This window comes from Saccharomyces mikatae, assembly GCF_947241705.1.
Source record: "Saccharomyces mikatae IFO 1815 strain IFO1815 genome assembly, chromosome: 11".
Taxonomy (NCBI): Eukaryota; Fungi; Ascomycota; class Saccharomycetes; order Saccharomycetales; family Saccharomycetaceae; genus Saccharomyces; species Saccharomyces mikatae.
The window spans coordinates 666897-687171 of NC_079266.1; the positions used below are offsets into that span (position 1 = coordinate 666897).

At 39.4% G+C, this 20275-nt stretch overlaps 7 protein-coding genes across 7 annotated transcripts; 6 read left to right on the top strand and 1 right to left on the bottom strand.

Annotated features, from left to right (window-relative positions):
- Positions 1-951: 951 nt before the first annotated feature.
- On the top strand, positions 952-2790 carry GEX2 (glutathione exchanger; the record flags this gene model as incomplete). Its single annotated transcript, XM_056224018.1, has 1 exon — positions 952-2790. One exon carries the CDS (start codon positions 952-954, stop codon positions 2788-2790), a length of 1839 nt encoding a protein of 612 aa, XP_056077979.1.
- Positions 2791-6052: 3262 nt separating this feature from the next.
- PAU18 (seripauperin PAU18) lies at positions 6053-6415 on the top strand (the record flags this gene model as incomplete). Its single annotated transcript, XM_056224020.1, has 1 exon — positions 6053-6415. The coding sequence occupies one exon, from the start codon at positions 6053-6055 to the stop codon at positions 6413-6415; it is 363 nt and encodes a 120-aa protein (XP_056077980.1).
- A 1312-nt stretch (positions 6416-7727) lies between these two features.
- Positions 7728-8450, top strand: SMKI11G3140 (uncharacterized protein; the record flags this gene model as incomplete). The annotated part of the gene is made up of 1 exon (XM_056224021.1): positions 7728-8450. The coding sequence occupies one exon, from the start codon at positions 7728-7730 to the stop codon at positions 8448-8450; it is 723 nt and encodes a 240-aa protein (XP_056077981.1).
- A 916-nt stretch (positions 8451-9366) lies between these two features.
- Positions 9367-9945, bottom strand: SMKI11G3150 (uncharacterized protein; the record flags this gene model as incomplete). Its single annotated transcript, XM_056224022.1, has 1 exon — positions 9367-9945. One exon carries the CDS (start codon positions 9943-9945, stop codon positions 9367-9369), a length of 579 nt encoding a protein of 192 aa, XP_056077982.1.
- Positions 9946-11401: 1456 nt separating this feature from the next.
- SMKI11G3160 (aldo/keto reductase) lies at positions 11402-12436 on the top strand (the record flags this gene model as incomplete). The annotated part of the gene is made up of 1 exon (XM_056224023.1): positions 11402-12436. One exon carries the CDS (start codon positions 11402-11404, stop codon positions 12434-12436), a length of 1035 nt encoding a protein of 344 aa, XP_056077983.1.
- A 321-nt stretch (positions 12437-12757) lies between these two features.
- SMKI11G3170 (uncharacterized protein) lies at positions 12758-15256 on the top strand (the record flags this gene model as incomplete). Its single annotated transcript, XM_056224024.1, has 1 exon — positions 12758-15256. The coding sequence occupies one exon, from the start codon at positions 12758-12760 to the stop codon at positions 15254-15256; it is 2499 nt and encodes an 832-aa protein (XP_056077984.1).
- A 409-nt stretch (positions 15257-15665) lies between these two features.
- SMKI11G3180 (uncharacterized protein) lies at positions 15666-16814 on the top strand (the record flags this gene model as incomplete). The annotated part of the gene is made up of 1 exon (XM_056224025.1): positions 15666-16814. The coding sequence occupies one exon, from the start codon at positions 15666-15668 to the stop codon at positions 16812-16814; it is 1149 nt and encodes a 382-aa protein (XP_056077985.1).
- Positions 16815-20275: the final 3461 nt, after the last annotated feature.

Consider the following 20275-nt stretch of genomic DNA (forward strand, 5'->3'; position numbering starts at 1 on the left):
ATTTTAAGTATGGTCTTTTGGTCTGGTCTGATTCAATGAAAAATACAATTACTGTCCATGTAATATTAATAGTAAAATGCTCTTTATAAAGGTATGAGGGCTCTGTCATATGTTTAATGATTTTATTTTCCTTCCATGCACATGCTGCATGTAAAAGTACGGCGCTATTTTTTCTTATACATCAATTTGCACCTGTTGCATAAAAAATGTGGCACTATTTTTACTCGCGTATTGTTATGCGCACTTGATGTTCGTAAGAGATTTATGACGGAGGCATTTGGGGTGTACAAGAAGTGGTGTTACTTCAAAAAAACTACGGTCTAGTATTCAGCAGTCCTTGAGGATAAGAAAGTTGCATGACAGTTTAAAGTTAAAGTTTACGGGTGCAAAAAGGCTGAATCTCACGAAATTGATCCTTCTTTCTTTTCTTATCGATTAACTATGTTGTACCACATCGTTTCTGAAAAATGCTGCCTATTACTCTTTTTTAAAATAGCTTCTATTTATGGATGAAGTGGTGACATTTTACTTTAATCTTCGGCTTTTTCTATGCGCACTAACACAACTTAACATTCTTCTATCTTCGTCTTCACAATATAATTGAAGGCAAAATCGTAATTTTACTCCCCGAATGTAACTCGCACCCATTTTGCAAACGAAATTATAATAGTCATTACTAATTCGATATAATCTCTGGTGTATCGCAGGAAAAAGACCGTAAATAGGATTCTGGTTGGATAGTGGTCGAGATTATACTAATACAATAAATGAAATAATGATGAACATTCAAATTGCGTTTACACCCTTGTGGTTACAGATCTCTGAAATAGAAGTGGCATATTATGTTATGAGAATAAGTATATATAAAGAACAAAAATGCTATTGGACTGTATGATTTATGCGTTTTTCACAATATAGGGAAGAATATGATAACCACGATAGCAACAAGAAATGATGGATCCGAACAATATATATCTGTCAAGAAAAGAAAAAAATGGCGTTGAACTTTGCGTTGCAGAAAAGAATGATCCAGAAAGTGACTCATTCTCCGAGAGCTTCATTGGTTTTAAGATTGAAGAAAGTGAACTCATATCTTCACAATTTAATAGCCTTACGTACAGAATACTAATATTAAGTACGGCTTTCTTATGTGGGTTTGGTTTTAGTTTAGATGCAACACTTCGGTCTACATACACTGGATATGCGACTAACTCTTATGCAGAACACTCTCTGCTATCGACAATTCAAGTCATAAATGCAGTTGTCAGTGTGGGGTCTCAAGTTGTATTTTCTAGATTATCGGATTACTTTGGAAGATTAGAGTTATTTACGGTGGCAAGCATTCTTTACATAATAGGAACTATTGTTCAATCACAGGCCTACTCCGTGAGCATTTATGCAGCAGGGGCAGTATTCTACAATTGCGGCTACGTGGGTGTCAGTTTGATTCTTACCCTAATACTGTCTGATTTCTCCACTTTGAAATGGAGGATTTTCTATCAGTATTCATCATACTGGCCCTATATTATAATACCATGGGTTTCAGGTAATATCATTACAGCAGCAAAACCTGAAAAAAACTGGACATGGGATATTGCTATGTGGGCTTTTATTTTTCCATTATCGTCCCTTCCACTTTATTGTCTCATTATCTACCTGAAAATGAAGTCAGTGAAAACACCTGAATGGAAAGCTCTCAAAGAACGGGCACACTCAGTCAAAAGAGGATTTTTTAAGAATATCATCTTTTTGTTCTGGGAACTTGATGTTATTGGTATAGTACTGATAACAGTGTCTACCGGATGCATACTGGTCCCATTAACACTTGCTGCTGGAGCATCTGAAAAGTGGCGTAGTTCAAAAATCATTGGTACTTTGGTATCTGGGGGGGTTTTGTTTCTTATCTTCATGTTTTGGGAGGCTTCATATGCTCACAACCCTCTTCTACCTTTTAAATTACTAAAAGATCGTGGGATATGGGCACCTCTGGGTGTTGCCTTCTTCAACTACTTCACTTTTTATATTGCATGCGATTTTTTATATCCAGTTTTGCTTGTCTCTATGAATGAATCTTCAACATCAGCTGCTAGAATACTTAACTTACCAGACTTCGTTGCATCGACTGCATCTCCCTTCTATAGTTTACTGATTGCAAAATCAAAAAGGTTGAAGATTTCTGTCATTGTAGGTTGTGCTACATGGATGTTATCTATGGGGCTTTTCTACCGGTTTAGAGGGGGATATGGATCTCACGGAGGTGTTATTTCTGCATCTGTTATCATGGGATTTAGTGGTCTTCTATGTAGCAATTCAGTTATTGTATTACTGCAAGCTATGACTACCCATAGCAGGATGGCTGTAATGACTGGAATTCACTATACATTTTCGCGAATCGGTGCAGCCGTGGGTGCTTCCGTGTCAGGAGGGGTATGGACTCAAACCATGCCTAGTCGACTTTATAAGCTTCTTGGAAACGATACGTTGGCAGCTGAAGCGTATGAATCGCCATATTCATTCATTGACTCCTATCCATGGGGAACAGTCGAGCGGTACGCTGTTGTTGAAGCATACAAATATGTACAAAGGATAATGATGATAGTCGGTTTGATATGTACAATACCGTTGTTTGCATTTTCACTATTCATGAGAGATCCTGAATTAATAGACAAGGTTACACACGAAGATTTTACCGAAGACGGGTTGGCTGTCCCAACGGATGATGTTGGCATTATTTCTCGACTTCAAGCATTCTTTAAGAATAGTCGGCATGATAAGAAAGCAGCTCTATAATCCCCAAGTCAAGAAAAGAAAAGGCCTTCATGAAAAAATAACCCGCGATACGACTAGACATTTCCATGTGAAAAGTAGCAGTTTGGTTGTAACCAAGAATATATCATACTATGCTACACAAGATAGGTAAATAAAACACACTACGGTTAGTTATATCAAACATGATCAATATGATATCAATTCCTGGGTGATTTACTATCAGTTTCATGTACAAATCGCATTTATGTATACGTAACTTCCAAGCTATTAGTTCAATTGAATGATCTTTAACTTAGCTGCACCCATATTGTTATATAGTCTTATACCACCCTCCATCCAGAAACATATATAAGGTATGATGTCTGAACATTTCACGCAATCACCATATCCACTAGTGTGAGCAATAACAATCCACTTTTTCAATTCTTTTTGGGTTTCCTTGGTCTTATACTATATATTCAACCGTTTGATCGCTTCGTTCCTTTCTTCACACTTAATTGTCTTTTTTTCGTTTTTTTCTTGAGAACATCAGTCCGAGGTTGACATCGGTGCCAGAAATTAGACTTCGAGAAGGCGCTGCTTTACATAAGATGCAAATCAGGGTCCCTCTCACAGTAATGTAGGCAGCATCTTATTTTGGCACCTCTCACATTATGATTAAAAAAGAAAAGTTATTTCTCATAATTTATTATTACAATTGAATTTGGTATCTAATCTTAGTGGGCAATATGAATGTGGAGTTAATATTATCATTGTAAGTATATACAGCTTCTTGTGTACGTATTTAATGTTGTCACCTAAAAGGAAGCTATCGAAACAAGCGCTTATATGACTGAAATGTATTTATAAGCACTACGGAAATGTCAACGCCAATTATGAACGAGAGAAGAATGATTTGAGAAATAAATAAATTTTGAAATAATTGTTTTGGTGCCATTTTTGATAAAATGTAAACTTTTTTGTTTGAGCAAAGTTATCAAGTATTACCTTGAGAATATAAGATTCCGCAAAAAAGGGTATAAAACTGTTGAAATGAAGATCAACTATCGTTTATCAACTGGTAGTCATACTACTAGTACATTATCATATACGGTGTTAGAAGATGATGTAAGTTATGAGAAGCTGTCATCAAAGTTAGAGGAAGCTAAAATGCGGGGATTGATAATGTAGTATCATAATGACAGACAACATATGAAACGACAAAAAAGCATATACAGAATTATGTAGAATTACGAGTTCCATTTATTGGATTCCTATATCCTCGAAGAGAACTTCTAGTATATTCTATATACCAAATAATATTGCCTTTATCAACCATGGAATCCCAAAAATCATCTCAAATTCACCCAAACCTCAAAACCTACTTAATAACATCATTTAATCAACTTCTTCGTTTTAAACTTTATCATTGATCATACTATTAAATTGTCAACCCTTACGTTCTTAACTTCAAATGACTGTTCTTTCTATATTTATACGATAAGTAGTTGACTTCAGTCGTACATGATTATGAGTTACTTCCTTTAAACTATCCTGAGGTAATTCATAAAGAATAACACATTTCTGGTCTTTTATAAACGTCCGTAAAATAAAAAAAATACAGCTTTTGACGTACCCCCAGAAAGACACTATTCACTACCGGGATACTCTATTGAACGATTCTACTTTGATTTGGAAGCCAAAAATAACTCTCACCATTACCTGGTATATGCTTCTTTCTTCCTTCTCTCTTGCTAAGTTACTTCAAGAAATATACGTCCAAAAAAGCACTTATCTACATCATCTGCCAAGGTGTCTTGAATGGCCAATTGATAGTTAGTGAATGCAGCCTGCCTAAGGACTATTCTGCACAGTGCAACCCGGCTAGTATGGAAGATGTCCAACTATCAAAAACTACCGTCTCAAGCCTGTCTGGACTATAGAAGTGTTAAGAACTTCGCCCTCTGTTCGAAATTATTTCTTATTCTCGTGCAACCATTCGTTGAATTTGGGCCTCTCACACCAACCATTTACAATTTCCCAATGAGAATCCCTATCTTCAGTAATACACGAAATGAAGTAATTATTCAAAACAGTTAGTGATGAGATGGAAGCCGGCGCAGGTGAGTAGGATCAGGTTACTGAGAAAGAGAAAGGTCTTGTTTGGGCAAAAATATTTTTGATGCAAGCAATGAAAAGATGTTTCTCAGACTTCCACTTTCCTCGCAATCTATCTTTAGGAGCACATATATCGTCTATATCACCCAATCTTGACCATTGATATATATTCGAGAAAAACAATTATTCTCCCCCAATAAGCTTATAGTGTAAATAGGAAAACTCACTCATACTAATAGTAACTGTAAGGCTCTACAAGACGCAAACATGCTGGTTAAATGAGACGAAAATGAAGTGGTATTAGAAAATTCAAAAGCTTTCTGTATTATTCATATTACCGTCTATCATTCTCATGTTAAAAAAAAAAAATACTCAAGAGGCAGCCTTAGGAAAACATTTTTGCATGATAGCTACCACGTTGATCACTTCATCTCAGCATAAAAGAGTTACATGTCATCTTGGCGGAAAAGGTTTCCTAAAACACAGAACTATAGTGCTATTCCAGAGTTCATCTCCAGCGGTGAAAGGTTAATTTCAGTGAAAGTTGTTGTCGTTTCAGAACCCACGGTTTTGTAGCACCTCAAGCATACATTCATTTATTTTCTTCGATAATTTTATGATCGTGTATAAGACTGTAGGCCCCTAGAATATACGACTTCGTTACTTAATAAGTTTCTTATTTTCTATTTTAAGAAGAGATATATCTACAATTTTCCGTGGCAACCGTTTAGTATGAAAGTTAAATGACCTCTGAACGAGGGTTCAAGCCAAACTTGTTTTTTGGCTTTATTTCTTGGCTGACAGCTGCAGATGTATCTAAAGGCACCTAAAAGGTATCTTTTAATGTATCTCCGCTGTGAAAGAACATTCTTGTGCCCTGAGAAAGCAACGAAAGATGTAGGCAATATAGAGCGTGCGTCTCGTATACGGGACATAGGAAAAGACGCATCGCTCCAGTACAGAAACGTCTCAATAGTAACAGAACTAAAGGGGTGGGTGAGACCAGAGTAGTCACTTGAGGGATTTGATATGAAAAGCAGGCTCCAGGTGATGTCTTGTTTGGGAAGGAAAATTGGCTAGGAAGTTCATATAAATAGGGCTGCTATGGTCACCTATCTGAGAATATTCCGTCCTTCCCTTACTCATATGTAAGTCCATATCACCACTAAGAAACAAAACAAATAAAATGGTCAAATTAACTTCAATCGCCGCTGGCGTCGCTGCCATCGCTGCCGGTGTCTCTGCCACCACCACTTTGGCTCAATCTGACGAAAAAGTCAACTTGGTCGAATTGGGTGTCTACGTCTCTGATATCAGAGCTCATTTGGCCCAATATTATTCTTTCCAAGCCGCCCACCCAACTGAAACCTACCCAATCGAAATTGCAGAAGCTGTTTTCAACTACGGTGATTTCACCACCATGTTGACCGGTATTGCTCCAGACCAAGTCACCAGAATGATTACTGGTGTGCCATGGTACTCCAGCAGATTAAAGCCAGCTATTTCTAGTGCTTTATCCAAGGACGGTATCTACACCATCGCTAACTAAAGATAGACTCTTTTACGAATGAAATAATATAGATATTGAAAGGTAACGAAAAATGAAAAAAAAAAAAGATTTTTTTTTTGGATGGTATAAATAGTTTGATATATGCAGATGTATATTAATATTATGAACTTACTTGATCAATTGCAGTGCATAAACGGTTATCCAGAGTACAAATGACTCAACGAAAGTTGTTTCAGCTGCAGTGTCATTTAGATGCATGTGCGCTTGAGCGACGGAATATATAAGTAGGAAAGGCAGTGTTCTGAACAATACTTCTAGAGAAAGGAGTTAAAGATATCGCTTTGACGATATATGCCAATGTATGGCGAATGCCCGCTATGTATTTTTAGACTTGTTGATCTTTCGTATAAATAGGTTGCCCGGAGTTGTTCACCCTTATGTGTCACTTTCAAATTTAAGGTTCTTTAGCAGAACAGCTTCTATGCATACTAAGTCATAGTAATATAAACTCTATGTTTGGTTCTATGAATATCAGTACTCCTGAATCGATCAGGTACTTGTATGCATCCAATAGTGAGAGACAGAGTGTAGAAAGCGTATATGTAGATAGGACAGGGGTAGAGTCGAGGAGCTACTTTCAAATAGACTGTAGAATATAATAATGCGGCATTATTTTTGGTTAGTTGTAATCGGAGCACAGAGAATATGATGATAGTTTACTCCTATAAATAGCTGCGCCAAGTTGGTCGAAGGAGAAGCTTGGTATTTAGTGCCAGTGCCTTATAGCGGATCGGCCGAAGCACATCTTCATTTCGGCCGCACAATAGGGCCGAAATGAAGTTAAAGCAGACGCCACTAATTGGGAACCTAACACTGAAGATAAAACTATAAAAGAAGCAGGAATGTGCATTGCTTTTGATGTTGTTTGATGCTACTGAAATGAAGAAAGTATAAAACTGTTGACTAACACGAAAAAGTGAAAAAAAAAATGTCTTATCCAGAAAAGTTTTAAGGTATCGGTATATCCAATGCAGAAGATTGGAAGCACCCTACATTAGTGACTTTTGATCCTAAACCCTTTGCTGACCACGATATTGATATTGAAATCGAAGATTGTGGTATCTGCGGATCTGATTTTCACATAGCAGCTGGCAATTGGGGTCCAGTTCCAAAAAACCAAGTTCTTGGACATGAAATAATTGGTCGCGTGGTAAAGGTAGGTCCCAAGTGCCACACGGGGATAAAAATCGGAGACCGTGTTGGCGTTGGTGCCCAAGCTTTGGCATGTCTTGAATGCGAACGTTGCAAAAGTGATAACGAACAATATTGCACAGTTGACCATGTTCTTACCATGTGGACGCCATACAAGGACGGGTATATTGCACAAGGAGGCTTTGCATCCCACGTGAGACTTCATGAGCATTTTGCTATTCCAATTCCGGAGAACATTCCAAGTCCATTGGCCGCTCCATTACTGTGTGGTGGTATTACTGTGTTCTCTCCGCTATTAAGAAACGGGTGTGGTCCAGGTAAGAAGGTAGGAATTGTGGGTATCGGTGGTATTGGTCATATGGGTATTCTGTTAGCAAAGGCTATGGGTGCCGAGGTTTATGCCTTCTCTCGTGGCCAATCCAAGAAGGAGGACTCTATGAGACTTGGTGCTGATCATTATATTGCCACGTTAGAGGATAAGGACTGGACCAAAAAATACTTTAATACTTTGGATCTTCTTGTCATTTGTTCTTCTTCTCTCACTGAGGTTAATTTTGACAGTGTCATTAAGGTGATGAAGATTGGGGGTTCTATAGTTTCTATTGCTGCTCCAGAACATGGTGAGAAACTTGTTCTGCAACCATTGGGCCTGATGGGAGTCTCCATCTCCAGCAGTGCTATTGGCTCCAGAAAAGAAATTGAACAATTGTTGGAGCTAGTTTCCGAAAAGAATGTCAAGATATGGGTGGAAGAACTTCCAATTGGTGAAGAAGGCGTTCATCGAGCTTTTACAAGAATGGAAAAAGGTGATGTCAAATATAGATTCACTTTAGTCGACTATGACAAGGAGTTCCATAAGTAGTGTATGTATATAGCTTACTATTCTCTGGAAATTTTTAAAGAAAGTCTTCGAATATATACTACATATTGATTTCTGACCATTGTGCAAGTGGGGCTGAAACGGTCGATTTTGTATATTTTGCGCATTATTTATCTAAGGTTCGAGTAAATCGCAACAGGACTAACGTTGCTAATAACCGAGAACGGGCAATTAGCATGGCTCATATTGGCTTTAGCAACTATTTCAATGGTGTCTCTTTCCAAAGGTCACCGCGACAACTACTGGTCAGAGCCACCGTCGTTCACAGAAAAGGTGTTTTTTTACGGTGTATAGAACATACTAAACAACTTCGAAATCAGTCTGTTACCTTGGTATTATTGTGAAATGGCTGACGAATGAGAGGAAACAACTTAAGAATATTTCTATAAGGGTATATATCGTTTCCATACTTTTCCGGACATTTTGGATTTTCGAAAGTAAACTTAATGTATTGGTCCTGCAAGGTGATGAACAATTGATGAGGACTATAGCAGTGATGGCAAGGATGTGGTGACTGTAAAATTACTCACGAAGATTTTGGTAATGGCTGTGCAGAATTCAACATTAGATGCCAAAAAAGATATTCAAATTATTATATGAAGGTAGGAATATTCTAGACTCAGCTACTCTCAGCTATTCTCAACCATCTCTCAAATATATCCATAATATTGGGTCTCCTATATGAGCCTTCAAAGTACAAAAGTCAAAGATGTGCAACTGATAACACCTAGAACGGATGTTATGGTTAGAAATTCGGGCTTCAAAACTTCAAATTTCGGTTGTTGAAAGTAGCAGTGATAGATCGAGTGCTGAGTACATGGATTCATTTTCGGCAATTGAGAAGCACCTTGCAGTAACGGTGTTCGAAAATTTTAGTTTGCAAAATAAGAATTGCCTCTCAAAGACTTACCGTACTTGAAAAGCACAATGGAATCACTGACAGGCCCAATGCGACAAACCCAACTAAGGAGGAACCCCAAGCAACAGGGTAGTGTTCAATGGCAAGGTCATTATACATTGCAGTGCCAAATAGAGGGAAGGCACAAGCAAATAGCGATCTTGTTAGGGCGCTGCCAGCAAAAACAGATGCAACATGACAGAGATAGCACATAGCAAGATATGAAAATGAGATTTGGAAAAGAATGAACACCGCGAACATGAACAAAAACAGAGATAATTCGACAAGCATCCAAGGCACAGAAGCTGCCCAGCCAAATAAAAATAGTGATAAAGGGAATATCCAACCCAAAACCATATTTAACGGCAAAAGGAACTCCGGTTCGAATGCGTCGCTATCAAATTTAGGATCAATAAATTTTGTTTGAAAAATGTACAAGGCAAGATATCCAAATATGCAGCCGGCAGTAAAGCCCATATATGCAACACCCATTTCAACCAGACTAAAGTGGTAGATGTCAACAAACACTAGTGGGAATGACTCGACGAATAAATACAAGGATCCATATAACAAAGCCATGTAGGCATCGAAACAAGCTACAATTTTTTCTTTCGGGCAATTATTCTGAACGGTCTTAAAATAGCTTCGAGAAGGAATTGCAATATATCAAGTCTCTTTTCGTCTTGCTGCCTAAGTGTGCAGTATGCGTCTATGCCTGTCATTTTTTTTATCCTTCGGCATCTCCGGTAAAGTACATTGTCTGATAATGTTTCAGGAAGGAAGAAAAACAACAGAACAAAATTTGCAGTAGCCACCCAAGTTAGTAGCCAAAAAATGTATCTCCAACCTTTTGCAACCATCATAGATGCTCCCAATAATGGGGCCATGACAGGAGCTAGCACCGCACCAATGGACCATAGCCCCATCACCAAAGGAATTTTTTTTTCATCGCTGATGACGTCTCTAATGCTCACAGCGCCAGTGGACAGTGCAGGTGATAAAGTACGCCACTAATGAATCGCATGACAATAAGACCGCCTATGTTCTCCACTGTTGCACAACCGATCTGGAACATAATAAACACGAATAACGTAATTATGTAAATAGTTTGTCTTCCTATGGTGGCGAATTCAGAAAAGGGCGCCAAGAAGATCGGTCCCATTCTATAGCCCAAGACATATATGGAAAGGTTCAATGTTGCGACCACGTTGCGGACCTTGAACTGCGACTGGATAGCTTGCTGGCCGGGTGTATAGATCGAAGATCCCATGTACGTCACGCATGTTAAAAACAAAATTTCGAACATAATGAAACCTTTCTTAAGGTTTGACCAATTGTGTGGGTGATCTGGATCATCAGGATTGGTCCATTCCACCAAGAAGCATTCCTTCTTTGGGCTCAGAGCCCCCAACCCTGCATCTTGTTGGCTAGAACAGTGGGCCAGCTGAATGCTAGTTGACGATGTAGAAGATTTACAGACGTTCTGAAATTCCACATCTACTAATCCGTCCATATCTTCAACGATGTTGAGTATATTCAAATACTCCAGCACATCGACAAAAAAGATGTTTTTGAAATTGTCTAGGTAACCGGAACTCATTCAAAATGTCTTGCCCGTCCATTGCTTCAAGAGAAGCGTACATTCAAACGTGCTGCGTATATACCCGACTTTCTCCCACTCCACTTATAACCTATTGGATCAATCAATCGTTTACTACTAACGTCAGAAATCTGATGCCGCCATATAGTCGGCCGAAGCTCGGCCGCCATATAGTCAGTTGAAGCTCGGCCGACTATGCCTGACCACTTATTCGCATCCTGTTCCGTGGGTTAGCATTATCAGCGATACACATGTGCCAACCTACGAGTTTCATTCAATTTCGATTTCGATTTCGTATTGGTGGTGGCACCTTATATAAGAAGGCAGAAACTGTATTTTTCTTTTCTTCGTTGTCTTTTACTTGTGTTTCCTGGTTTTGCATTTCTTATTCTCGAGCTCGGAGAGAGAAGAAGATAGTAGGATTGAACGGTAAATATGTCAAAGTCATACCCTAAACCAGTGAGACTGGGAAATTCAGGCTTAAAAATTTCACCTATTTTGGTGGGTTGCATGTCCTATGGGTCCAAGGATTGGGCAGAATGGGTCATTGATGAGAAGGAAAAAATCTTTGAGATCCTAAAGCACTGCTACGATAGTGGTATGAGGACCTTCGACACTGCTGATGTATATTCTAATGGTCTAAGTGAACGTATCCTAGGGGAGTTTTTGAAGCATTATAAGATCAAAAGAGAAACTGTTGTTATCTTAACGAAGGTCTATTACCCTGTAGATGAGAGCCTAAAGCTTACACACTCTGCAAAAATCAGTGAATCTGACATGCTTGGACTGGTCAACCAAACTGGTCTGTCTCGCAAACATATACTTGAGGCTGCAAAGAATTCTGTCGAAAGATTAGGAACTTACATCGATGTCTTGCAGATCCACAGATTGGACCACGATACACCCATGGAAGAGATTATGAAAGCCCTAAATGATGTTGTGGGGCTAGGGTATACTCGGTACATTGGTGCTTCTTCAATGTTGGCCACTGAATTTGCCGAGTTACAGTTTATTGCAGAAAAACATGACTGGACCAAGTTTATATGTTCACAGTCATGTTACAGTCTTCTTTATCGTGAAGATGAACGTGAGTTGATTCCATTTGCCAAAAAACATGGAATAGGTTTAATACCTTGGTCTCCCAACGCGAGAGGTGTTTTGACAAGACCGCTCAATCAGGAAACAGATAGAAAAATTTCAGATCCTACCCTTAAAAGATTAAAGTTTGACTGTCTGGAATCCCATGAGAAGAGGATCGTTAATCGCGTGGAAGAAGTTGCGAAAAAGAAAGGTATCTCGATGGCTATGGTGTCCATTGCCTGGGTTTTGAGTAAAGGCGCTTGCCCTATTGTTGGATTAAACTCTATTGAAAGAGTGGACGAGGCTATCAGGGCAGTGGATGTGCAGTTGACTGAAGAGGAGATTCAATATTTAGAAGAGTTATACAAGCCAACGTACTTGAAATACTAGCTAGATAGTAGAAATTATATTTTTTTATTTTTTATTCTTCGTACGAAAACAATGAGCTTAGATCATTCAACCAAGTGGGCCAGTACTACGCCTTTTGGTGTGTCTTGCCTGAGAACGTTACGATGCACCATCACACTATACCAACATTGTAGTGAGCCAGCCGGTCGCATAATATTCTTGCAGGACAGATTACGAAATACTGACAAGACAACTAAATCACACATAACGAAGGTATATAATCCCATTCAAGCGTTTCTATTGTGATGCTTTTTGAAGGTAACAAAAGGACACTACTACAACTGTTGACGACAACGCAACGAGATGGAGAAAACCTTGTCTAGAAGATCCAGACTGCGACTGGTTTGTCTACAATGTAAGCGAATCAAACGGAAGTGCGACAAAGTACGGCCTGTTTGCTCACGATGCCAGCAACATTCATTAGAATGTAAATATGAAGACAGCGCAGATCTATCTTCCAATGCCGCAGCAAGCGGCTTAGCCAGCCTCAAGACTTCTCATAAATCAAATAGTGAATACCAGTTGGGACTCAAATGGCCAACCTTCAGATGCTCATTGCAAGTACCAGAAGGTGTTATTAATACAACGTTGTCGATATGGCATGCGGAAGATATGCTTGTCATTGTTGGGCAAGTAACATTTTTAGATTATCCGTTTGCTGCGCATGGTCTGTCTCAACATGATCAATATGTCAGAGCGCTCTGTGCCTCGCTGTATGGCATGACACTCATGGACTTTAGCAACTATGCCAATGGTATTCCTTTCGAGGACTCCTCAAGGAGTATACTAGGCCCATTGTCGTTTATTGAAAAGGCTATTTTACGACGAATAGAACACAGTAAGCTATTTCGAGTTCAACCTACCGCCCTAGGGATGTTGTACAATGGGTGCTCAATTGAAGAAGATAATTCAGTAGCTTTTCTGTCCTCACTCGTTGTTGAAATCGAAGGCGTGTTGGCGCAGAAGAAGGACTGTGAAATACTGCTAAAGTGCTTCTACGAGAATATATACCCTTTCTATCCCTTTATGGACATTGGACTCTTCGAGAATGACCTCAGTACATTGCTTCTGCAAGATGACGATAGTCACTGGAAAATCAACACTGAAGAAAAACATGTGCGAAAAAAAGTGGAAACCTTGTCGTTACTCACAGTGATCATGGCTATGGCTCTGAAGCATTCAACGTTGGATGCCGATCTTCTTTCAATGGTGAAAGCAAATACCTCTGAAACTTCCACGAAACTGACCCGTTTATGTCACAGACTGCTATGCCTGCTGGATGTGTTTCGTTATCCAAATGAAAATACATTCACCTGCCTTTTATATTTCTATGTTTCAGAACATTTGGATCCTGAAAGTCCTGATTGTGTACTGAGTCACACCAACCTGCTTACTCTCAACCATCTCTCAAACTTGTCCATAACACTGGGTCTTCAGTATGAGCCTTCAAAGTACAAACGCTTCAAGGACTCGTCACTGATGAGACATAGGCGCATGCTATGGTTAGGAATCCAGTCATTAAAGTTTCAAATTTCGCTTGCTGAAGGTGATAGTGATAGATCGAATGGTGAGTATATGGAACCATTTCTAGCGAATTTCGAGGAGGTGGAAGCAGCTGCTTCAGAGGATGAAGAAAGTCTTGTGGGTGAATTGAACGTGCGACTGCATGACGTCACGTGGAACAAGTACAGATTGCACATCATTCTGAGCAAATTAGTGTCGAGTTGCACTTCGATTATACGGCATCCGCAACTTTTTGAAGTTTTGGAGAATATCAAAAGATTGGAAGGTTTCTTGAGTGATAATTTTGCCGCAGGGTTAATATACCAGCCTCTTCAAGGAAATGAATTGAATACGATAAAGCTTGGCAGAGACACATTACTTAATACCAAGGATGTGGAGAAGACTGAAATATTCCTGACCAATATTGTGGGGCGTGTATGCATTTTTAATATTCTTGATGTGCTCTCATTGTATTTTGAGAAGAAGTGTATTGTACATTGGGAAGAATATGAAAAGAACTACCATTTTCTTACCTCGAGAGGGTTTGGTGTGTACTTGGAACTGGCGGGCTTGGTATCTGACTACCTTGATACTAGATTTGAAAAGAACATTCCACAGCAGCATGGCTACATTATCGACAAACAGATATGCTTTATTCTTGTAAGGATATGGATGTTTCAATGCCGTATTTTGTTGAGGTGTTCCTACAAACAAGAGAGCCTAGAAAAGCTGTCGCCTTCTAGTGCACCTACTGATAGCCGAGAGAAAGAAAATGAGATTACTTACGTTTTGGCAAGACTTATTCAACATGTTCGTAACCAAATGGCGCATTTAGTGGATCTAGCGAGAGAAAAGCTTCAGGATAGTTACTTTTGCGCTTACCAAACTGTTCCCATTTTTAAATATATTGTGTATTTGGTTGATGTGGGCAGTCTAGTATCTGCGTCAAACGAGCTTTGGGAAAAGGTAACCGGTGAAAGTGAAATACCGCAAAAAGTACAACAAGCCGTGAGATTGAAATGGGGATTGGACTGTAACAATTCAAAGAGGATCAAACAGAATTTAACCAACAGCCAGAGCTTGGAAAGTTTCAACAAAATCCTGTTATGTCAAATGGAGGAGGCAGTTCTTTCCAGCTCCTTTGGAAGAAAATCAAACGCCGCCATGTCCGGAAACATAGCTGAAGAAATTTTCAATATCAGTGAGGAAGAGGCTTTGAATCAGCTGTTGGAAAACGGTAATTTTGATGCGTTTTGGGAGTTGTTGGGCGAAAATCTGACCGATATGCCCTCTTTGTAAGACTACAATGCTTGAAACTGCCAGAAAACAACTACGAAAAACAGTATCGCAGTCCATATCTTGTTCAGTGTTTCAGAGCATGGCAAGAGTAAAGGGCATTTTGTGTTTATTAGTATTTCTTCTTGCGTGCTTTTCAACTTTGTAAAATTGGCATTATTGTGTGAAGGAGGAATGTAGTAGTTGTGCGTAAGTAAGTATCTCGGCCGTGCCTCTATTGCGATCGGCCGAGATTTCCTGTATGCATAAAATAGACTAAGGTCACCCACGATATTCTGAATATATATAATAGCAACAACGCATTTTGCGGTGCTCAGAAAGGTTTCATCTTCATTTTTCCACCTGCTGAGTGACGACCTAAACAAAGTCATACTCTCTTCTATTTGGTCACACAAGATAGGCGCTATTCCTCATGCCTAAAGGTTTGGGGCCCGCACCTGAGCCACCTAGCGAGATAGGACGTCTTAGAGTTCTTTCTAAGACTGCAGGTATTGGAGTATCACCGTTAGTCTTGGGAGCAACCACATCGTCGGATTTTTTGGACTCAATGAACAAGAAGCGCGCGTTTAAGTTGCTTGATGCTTTTAACAAAGCAGGCGGAAATTTCATTGATGCTGCAAATAACTATGAAAACGAGCAGTGGGATGAGTGGATTGGTGAGTGGATGGAGTCAAGAAAACTGCGTGACAAAATTGTTATATGTACCAAGTATGCTGGAGATTACAAGAGGTGTGAAGCAGCTCAGGGTAAAAGCGCCAACTACTGTGGTTATCACCAACCCAGTTTACGTGTGAGTGTAAGAGATTCTCTCCACAAATTGAAAACAGATTGGATTGATATTCTTTATGTTCAGTGGTGTGATTATATGGGTTCCATTGAGGAAGCTATGGACAGTCTGCACATCCTTGTGCAGCAGGGTAAAGTTCTCTACTTGGGCGTGTGTGATGCACCTGCGTGGGTTGTCTCTGCAGCAAATTACTACGCTAGTTCTCACGGGAAAACTCCGTTCAGTGTCTATCAAGGCAAGTGGAATGTGCTAAACAGGGATTTTGAACGTGAAATACTACCAATGGCCAGGCATTTTGGTATGGCTCTGGTTCCATGGGATGTTATGTGGGGCGGAAGATTTCAGAGTAAAAAGACAATGGAAAAGCGGGAGAGGAGAGGAAAGGACGTGCGTACTTTTGTTGGTAGCCCAAAACAGACAGATGTTGAGGTTAAAATCAGTGAGGCATTGTCAAAGGTAGCTCAGGAACATGGCACTGAATTTATTGCTGCTATTGCAATTGCCTATGTCCGTGCTAAAGCAAAAAATGTTTTCCCGCTAGTAGGAGGAAGAAAAGTTGAACACTTGAAACAGAACATTGAGGCTCTGAGTATCAAGTTGACGCCAGAACAGATGGAATATCTGGAAAGCATTGTTCCTTTTGACATTGGATTTCCCAACACGTTTATCAAATTAAATACATTACTCAAACATTACTCGTATCATACTTCTGAGTTAAAGTTTCAGTTATGGAAAACTCAAAAAGAGCGCAAAATTTCAAATTCACTAGTGTAAAAAAAAATTCCGGTCACCATATACTCAGGAAATGATATTATGTCTCTTGCTCATACATAGCCTACAAAGCAGTGAAATAGTTTTACTAAGTGGTGCCATAAAAGATAGATGGCAATTCCATCCGTGAGCATATTACGCTTGGCAGTGCGTACAAGTCTATGTAAGTACGAGCACTTATCTTGCTAGAATGCTAACACACAGTCGTGAACACTGCTACATGGCCATGTATGTACAATTCTTAGATATATGGTTTGTGCAGTATGGTCGCGCACATCCTTCGTGACGGATAGAACTTTTAGTAGCCCATATAACCTGAATTAGGATCTTCTCTAATTCAAACAGTAGCAATATTACCGCACATCTCTGATGTAGAGAACTCTTGGTGATAAAGACCTATTAGCTCCTTTAGAAAGCGCTCTTAAGGTGTATTTCCCTCAGCAAAATGCTAAATATGGATGTGAAATCATGCCATATCAGTTAAAGCTGCTTTTATCTGTCTAACAAAGATGATAAAGAGAAATAGAGAACAAGTACGTCAATGGGATTATGTGGTGTTCCCATATATCTGAATTTGAGATGCGACTGTCTGAAAATGAGGTGCATTTTTTGAGCCAGATTCCAGCCAACGAAATATCATGCAGCAATTGAACACTTAACTATTCAACAACAAATACAACAAGATGGCATATGCATTGACGAAGAATAGCAAGATACAAGAAGAGGAAAAATGAGAATGTATCATAACGTCCGGACGAGTACGTGCTACTATTAAGTTATAATTACACGATGATTTTATATAGGATCAAATATCGGAGGGTGCATTGTTGTAGTACCAATATACAAGTAACACACATTGCTACTATGTGATTATATAACCTGAAAGTATGATGGTGTTGGTATCAAAGAGGATTAAATGTGTTAACCCAAAGCATGATTGAAGTCAACGCTTCAGATGTGTTTTAGAAACATATACCAAAGAAAAAAAAATGCTGGTAATTGCTGATAGTTAGTTGTTTAGTAAGTTGTAATACTTTAAGAATAAGTCTTTCCTTCTTAATTTATATGAGAGAGGTATATAAAGCACACGCTGATTGGTTATATTAAACTCAATAGTTCAGACATAATTCGAAAGATTGATGATAATATTTGGGTGATAACTCATCTTCTTTTATAATAAGTTCTGGTCAATTAATAGATCTTTATCTCATTACTGCGGTAAATCCTATTATTAAAATTTTCCTACTCCAATTTATACGAAGAGCGTATAGTTTTAATCACTTATTCCAACAGTAATATCAAACCTGTGAGTTCCTAAGGAACCTAATATTTATGTACAGAAGGAGTAGTTCTATATTTGTTACATTTAGAGAACATACAGAATGTCCAATAATATCAGGATAGCACATCTGATGTACTAGATAGTTATAAATATTGTATCCCGCTTCACCACACCTTGAAATATCATGAGATATGTATGGAATTTATAGCGTGCAATTTAGGATAATGAGTTTTATATAATACAGTTAGCATAGTGAATATTTTTATATTTTTGTGAAGTAAAATGAATTTTACATTGATTATGAGTAATATATAAATTTAATGAATTGACCGAATTTGGCAAAAGACGTTATATTATATGCGATTGATCAGAGTTCCATCATATTTGGAGCCATTGAATGTATTATAAATACTAAATACGAATAACCATGGGTTATATGAGCAAATGGCACAGGTTGTAAAGCACTGAGGTAAGTGCCGTGTATGGTGAGGTATAGTGGTAACCATGGCAACTGAGTGGGAGGTGAGAATGAGGATGAGGAGCAGTGTGGAAGTAGGGTGAAACGAGAGTAGTATGTGTTAAAATATGCTAATTAAAGAAGTATGACTAATCGCTATTAGTCAAAAGGGGTGGAGTAATAAGACAATAGCACATATAAGAATGGAGTGTATCTCATCAAGAGGATACAATGATATGTATGTTGCTTTTATAATAATATATAAGAATGTCCAATAACCTTACTACATTATGACTAATAAGCTAGATTGCAATGCCTTACGTCAACAGTGTGTTCCTAGGATCCGTAGGCGTATGAGGAGCGGTTATGGAAAAGAAGAAGGCACGGTAGGTGTTGATATGTGGTGAGGTAGCTAGAGAAGTGGGATGGAGAGTGGTAATAGGGTATGATTGTTTACGTTTGGATGTTTACATGTTATGTTAGGTATGTTGTAGAAGTAGATGGTAGGATAAGTGGAAGTGGTGGTTGGTGGTAGATATGGAGTAGTGATGACGGATGACAGGTGAGAGAGTAGGCAGTGTAGGAGCAGGTAGGGTAAGTCAGGGCAGTGGGGTTGGAGTTGGAGAGGTAGGGTTAGAGAGCGAGGTAGGGCTGATAGTAGGGTTAGAGATAGGGTAAGTAAGTGTGTACTTCTCGTGATGGTGATGGTGATGATGGTGATGGTGATGATGGTGATGGTGATGATGGTGATGGTGATGATGGTGATGGTGATGATGGTGATGGTGATGATGGTAGTGATGGGTGATGGTGGTAGTGATGGTGATAGTGATGGTGGTAGTGATGATGATGGTGATGGTGATGGTGGTAGGGTATGATGTTAGGTATGATTGTTTACATTTGGATGTTTACATATGATTGTTTACGTTTGATTGTTTACATATTATATTAGGTATGTTGTAGAGGTAGATGGTAGATGGTAGGATAAGTGGAAGTGGTGGATATGGAGTAGTGATGAGATGTGAAGGATGGCAGATGGAGAGTGTAGGCAGTGGAGGAGCAGGTAGGGTAAGCTAAGGCAGTGGGGTTGGAGTTGGAGAGGTAGGGTTAGACAGCGAGGTAGGGCTGATAGTAGGGTTAGAGATAGGGTAAGTAAGTGTGTACTTCTCATGATAGTGATGGTGATGGTGATGGTGGTAGTGATGGTGATGGTGATGGTGATGGTGATGGTGGTAGTGATGGTGGTAGTGATAGTGATGATGGTGATAGGATTAGTGATGGTGATGATGGTGATAGGATTAGTGATGGTGATGGTGGTAGTGATGGTGATGGTGATAGTGATGGTAATAGTGATGGTGGTAGTAATGGTAGTGATGGTGATGGTGATGGTGATGGTGGTAGTGATGGTGATGGTGGTAGTAGTAGTAGTAGTGATGGTGATGGTGATGGTGATGATGGTAGTGATGGTGATGGTGGTAGTGATGGTTATGGTGATGGTGTGGGTGTGGGTGTGGGTGTGGGTGTGGGTGTGTGGGTGTGGTGTGTGGGTGTGGTGTGTGTGGGTGTGGGTGTGGGTGTGGGTGTGGGTGTGGGTGTGGGTGTGGGTGTGGGTGTGGGTGTGGGTGTGGGTGTGGGTGTGGGTGTGGGTGTGGGTGTGGGTGTGGGTGTGGGTGTGGGTGTGGGTGTGGGTGTGGGTGTGGTGTGGGTGTGGGTGTGGTGTGGGTGTGG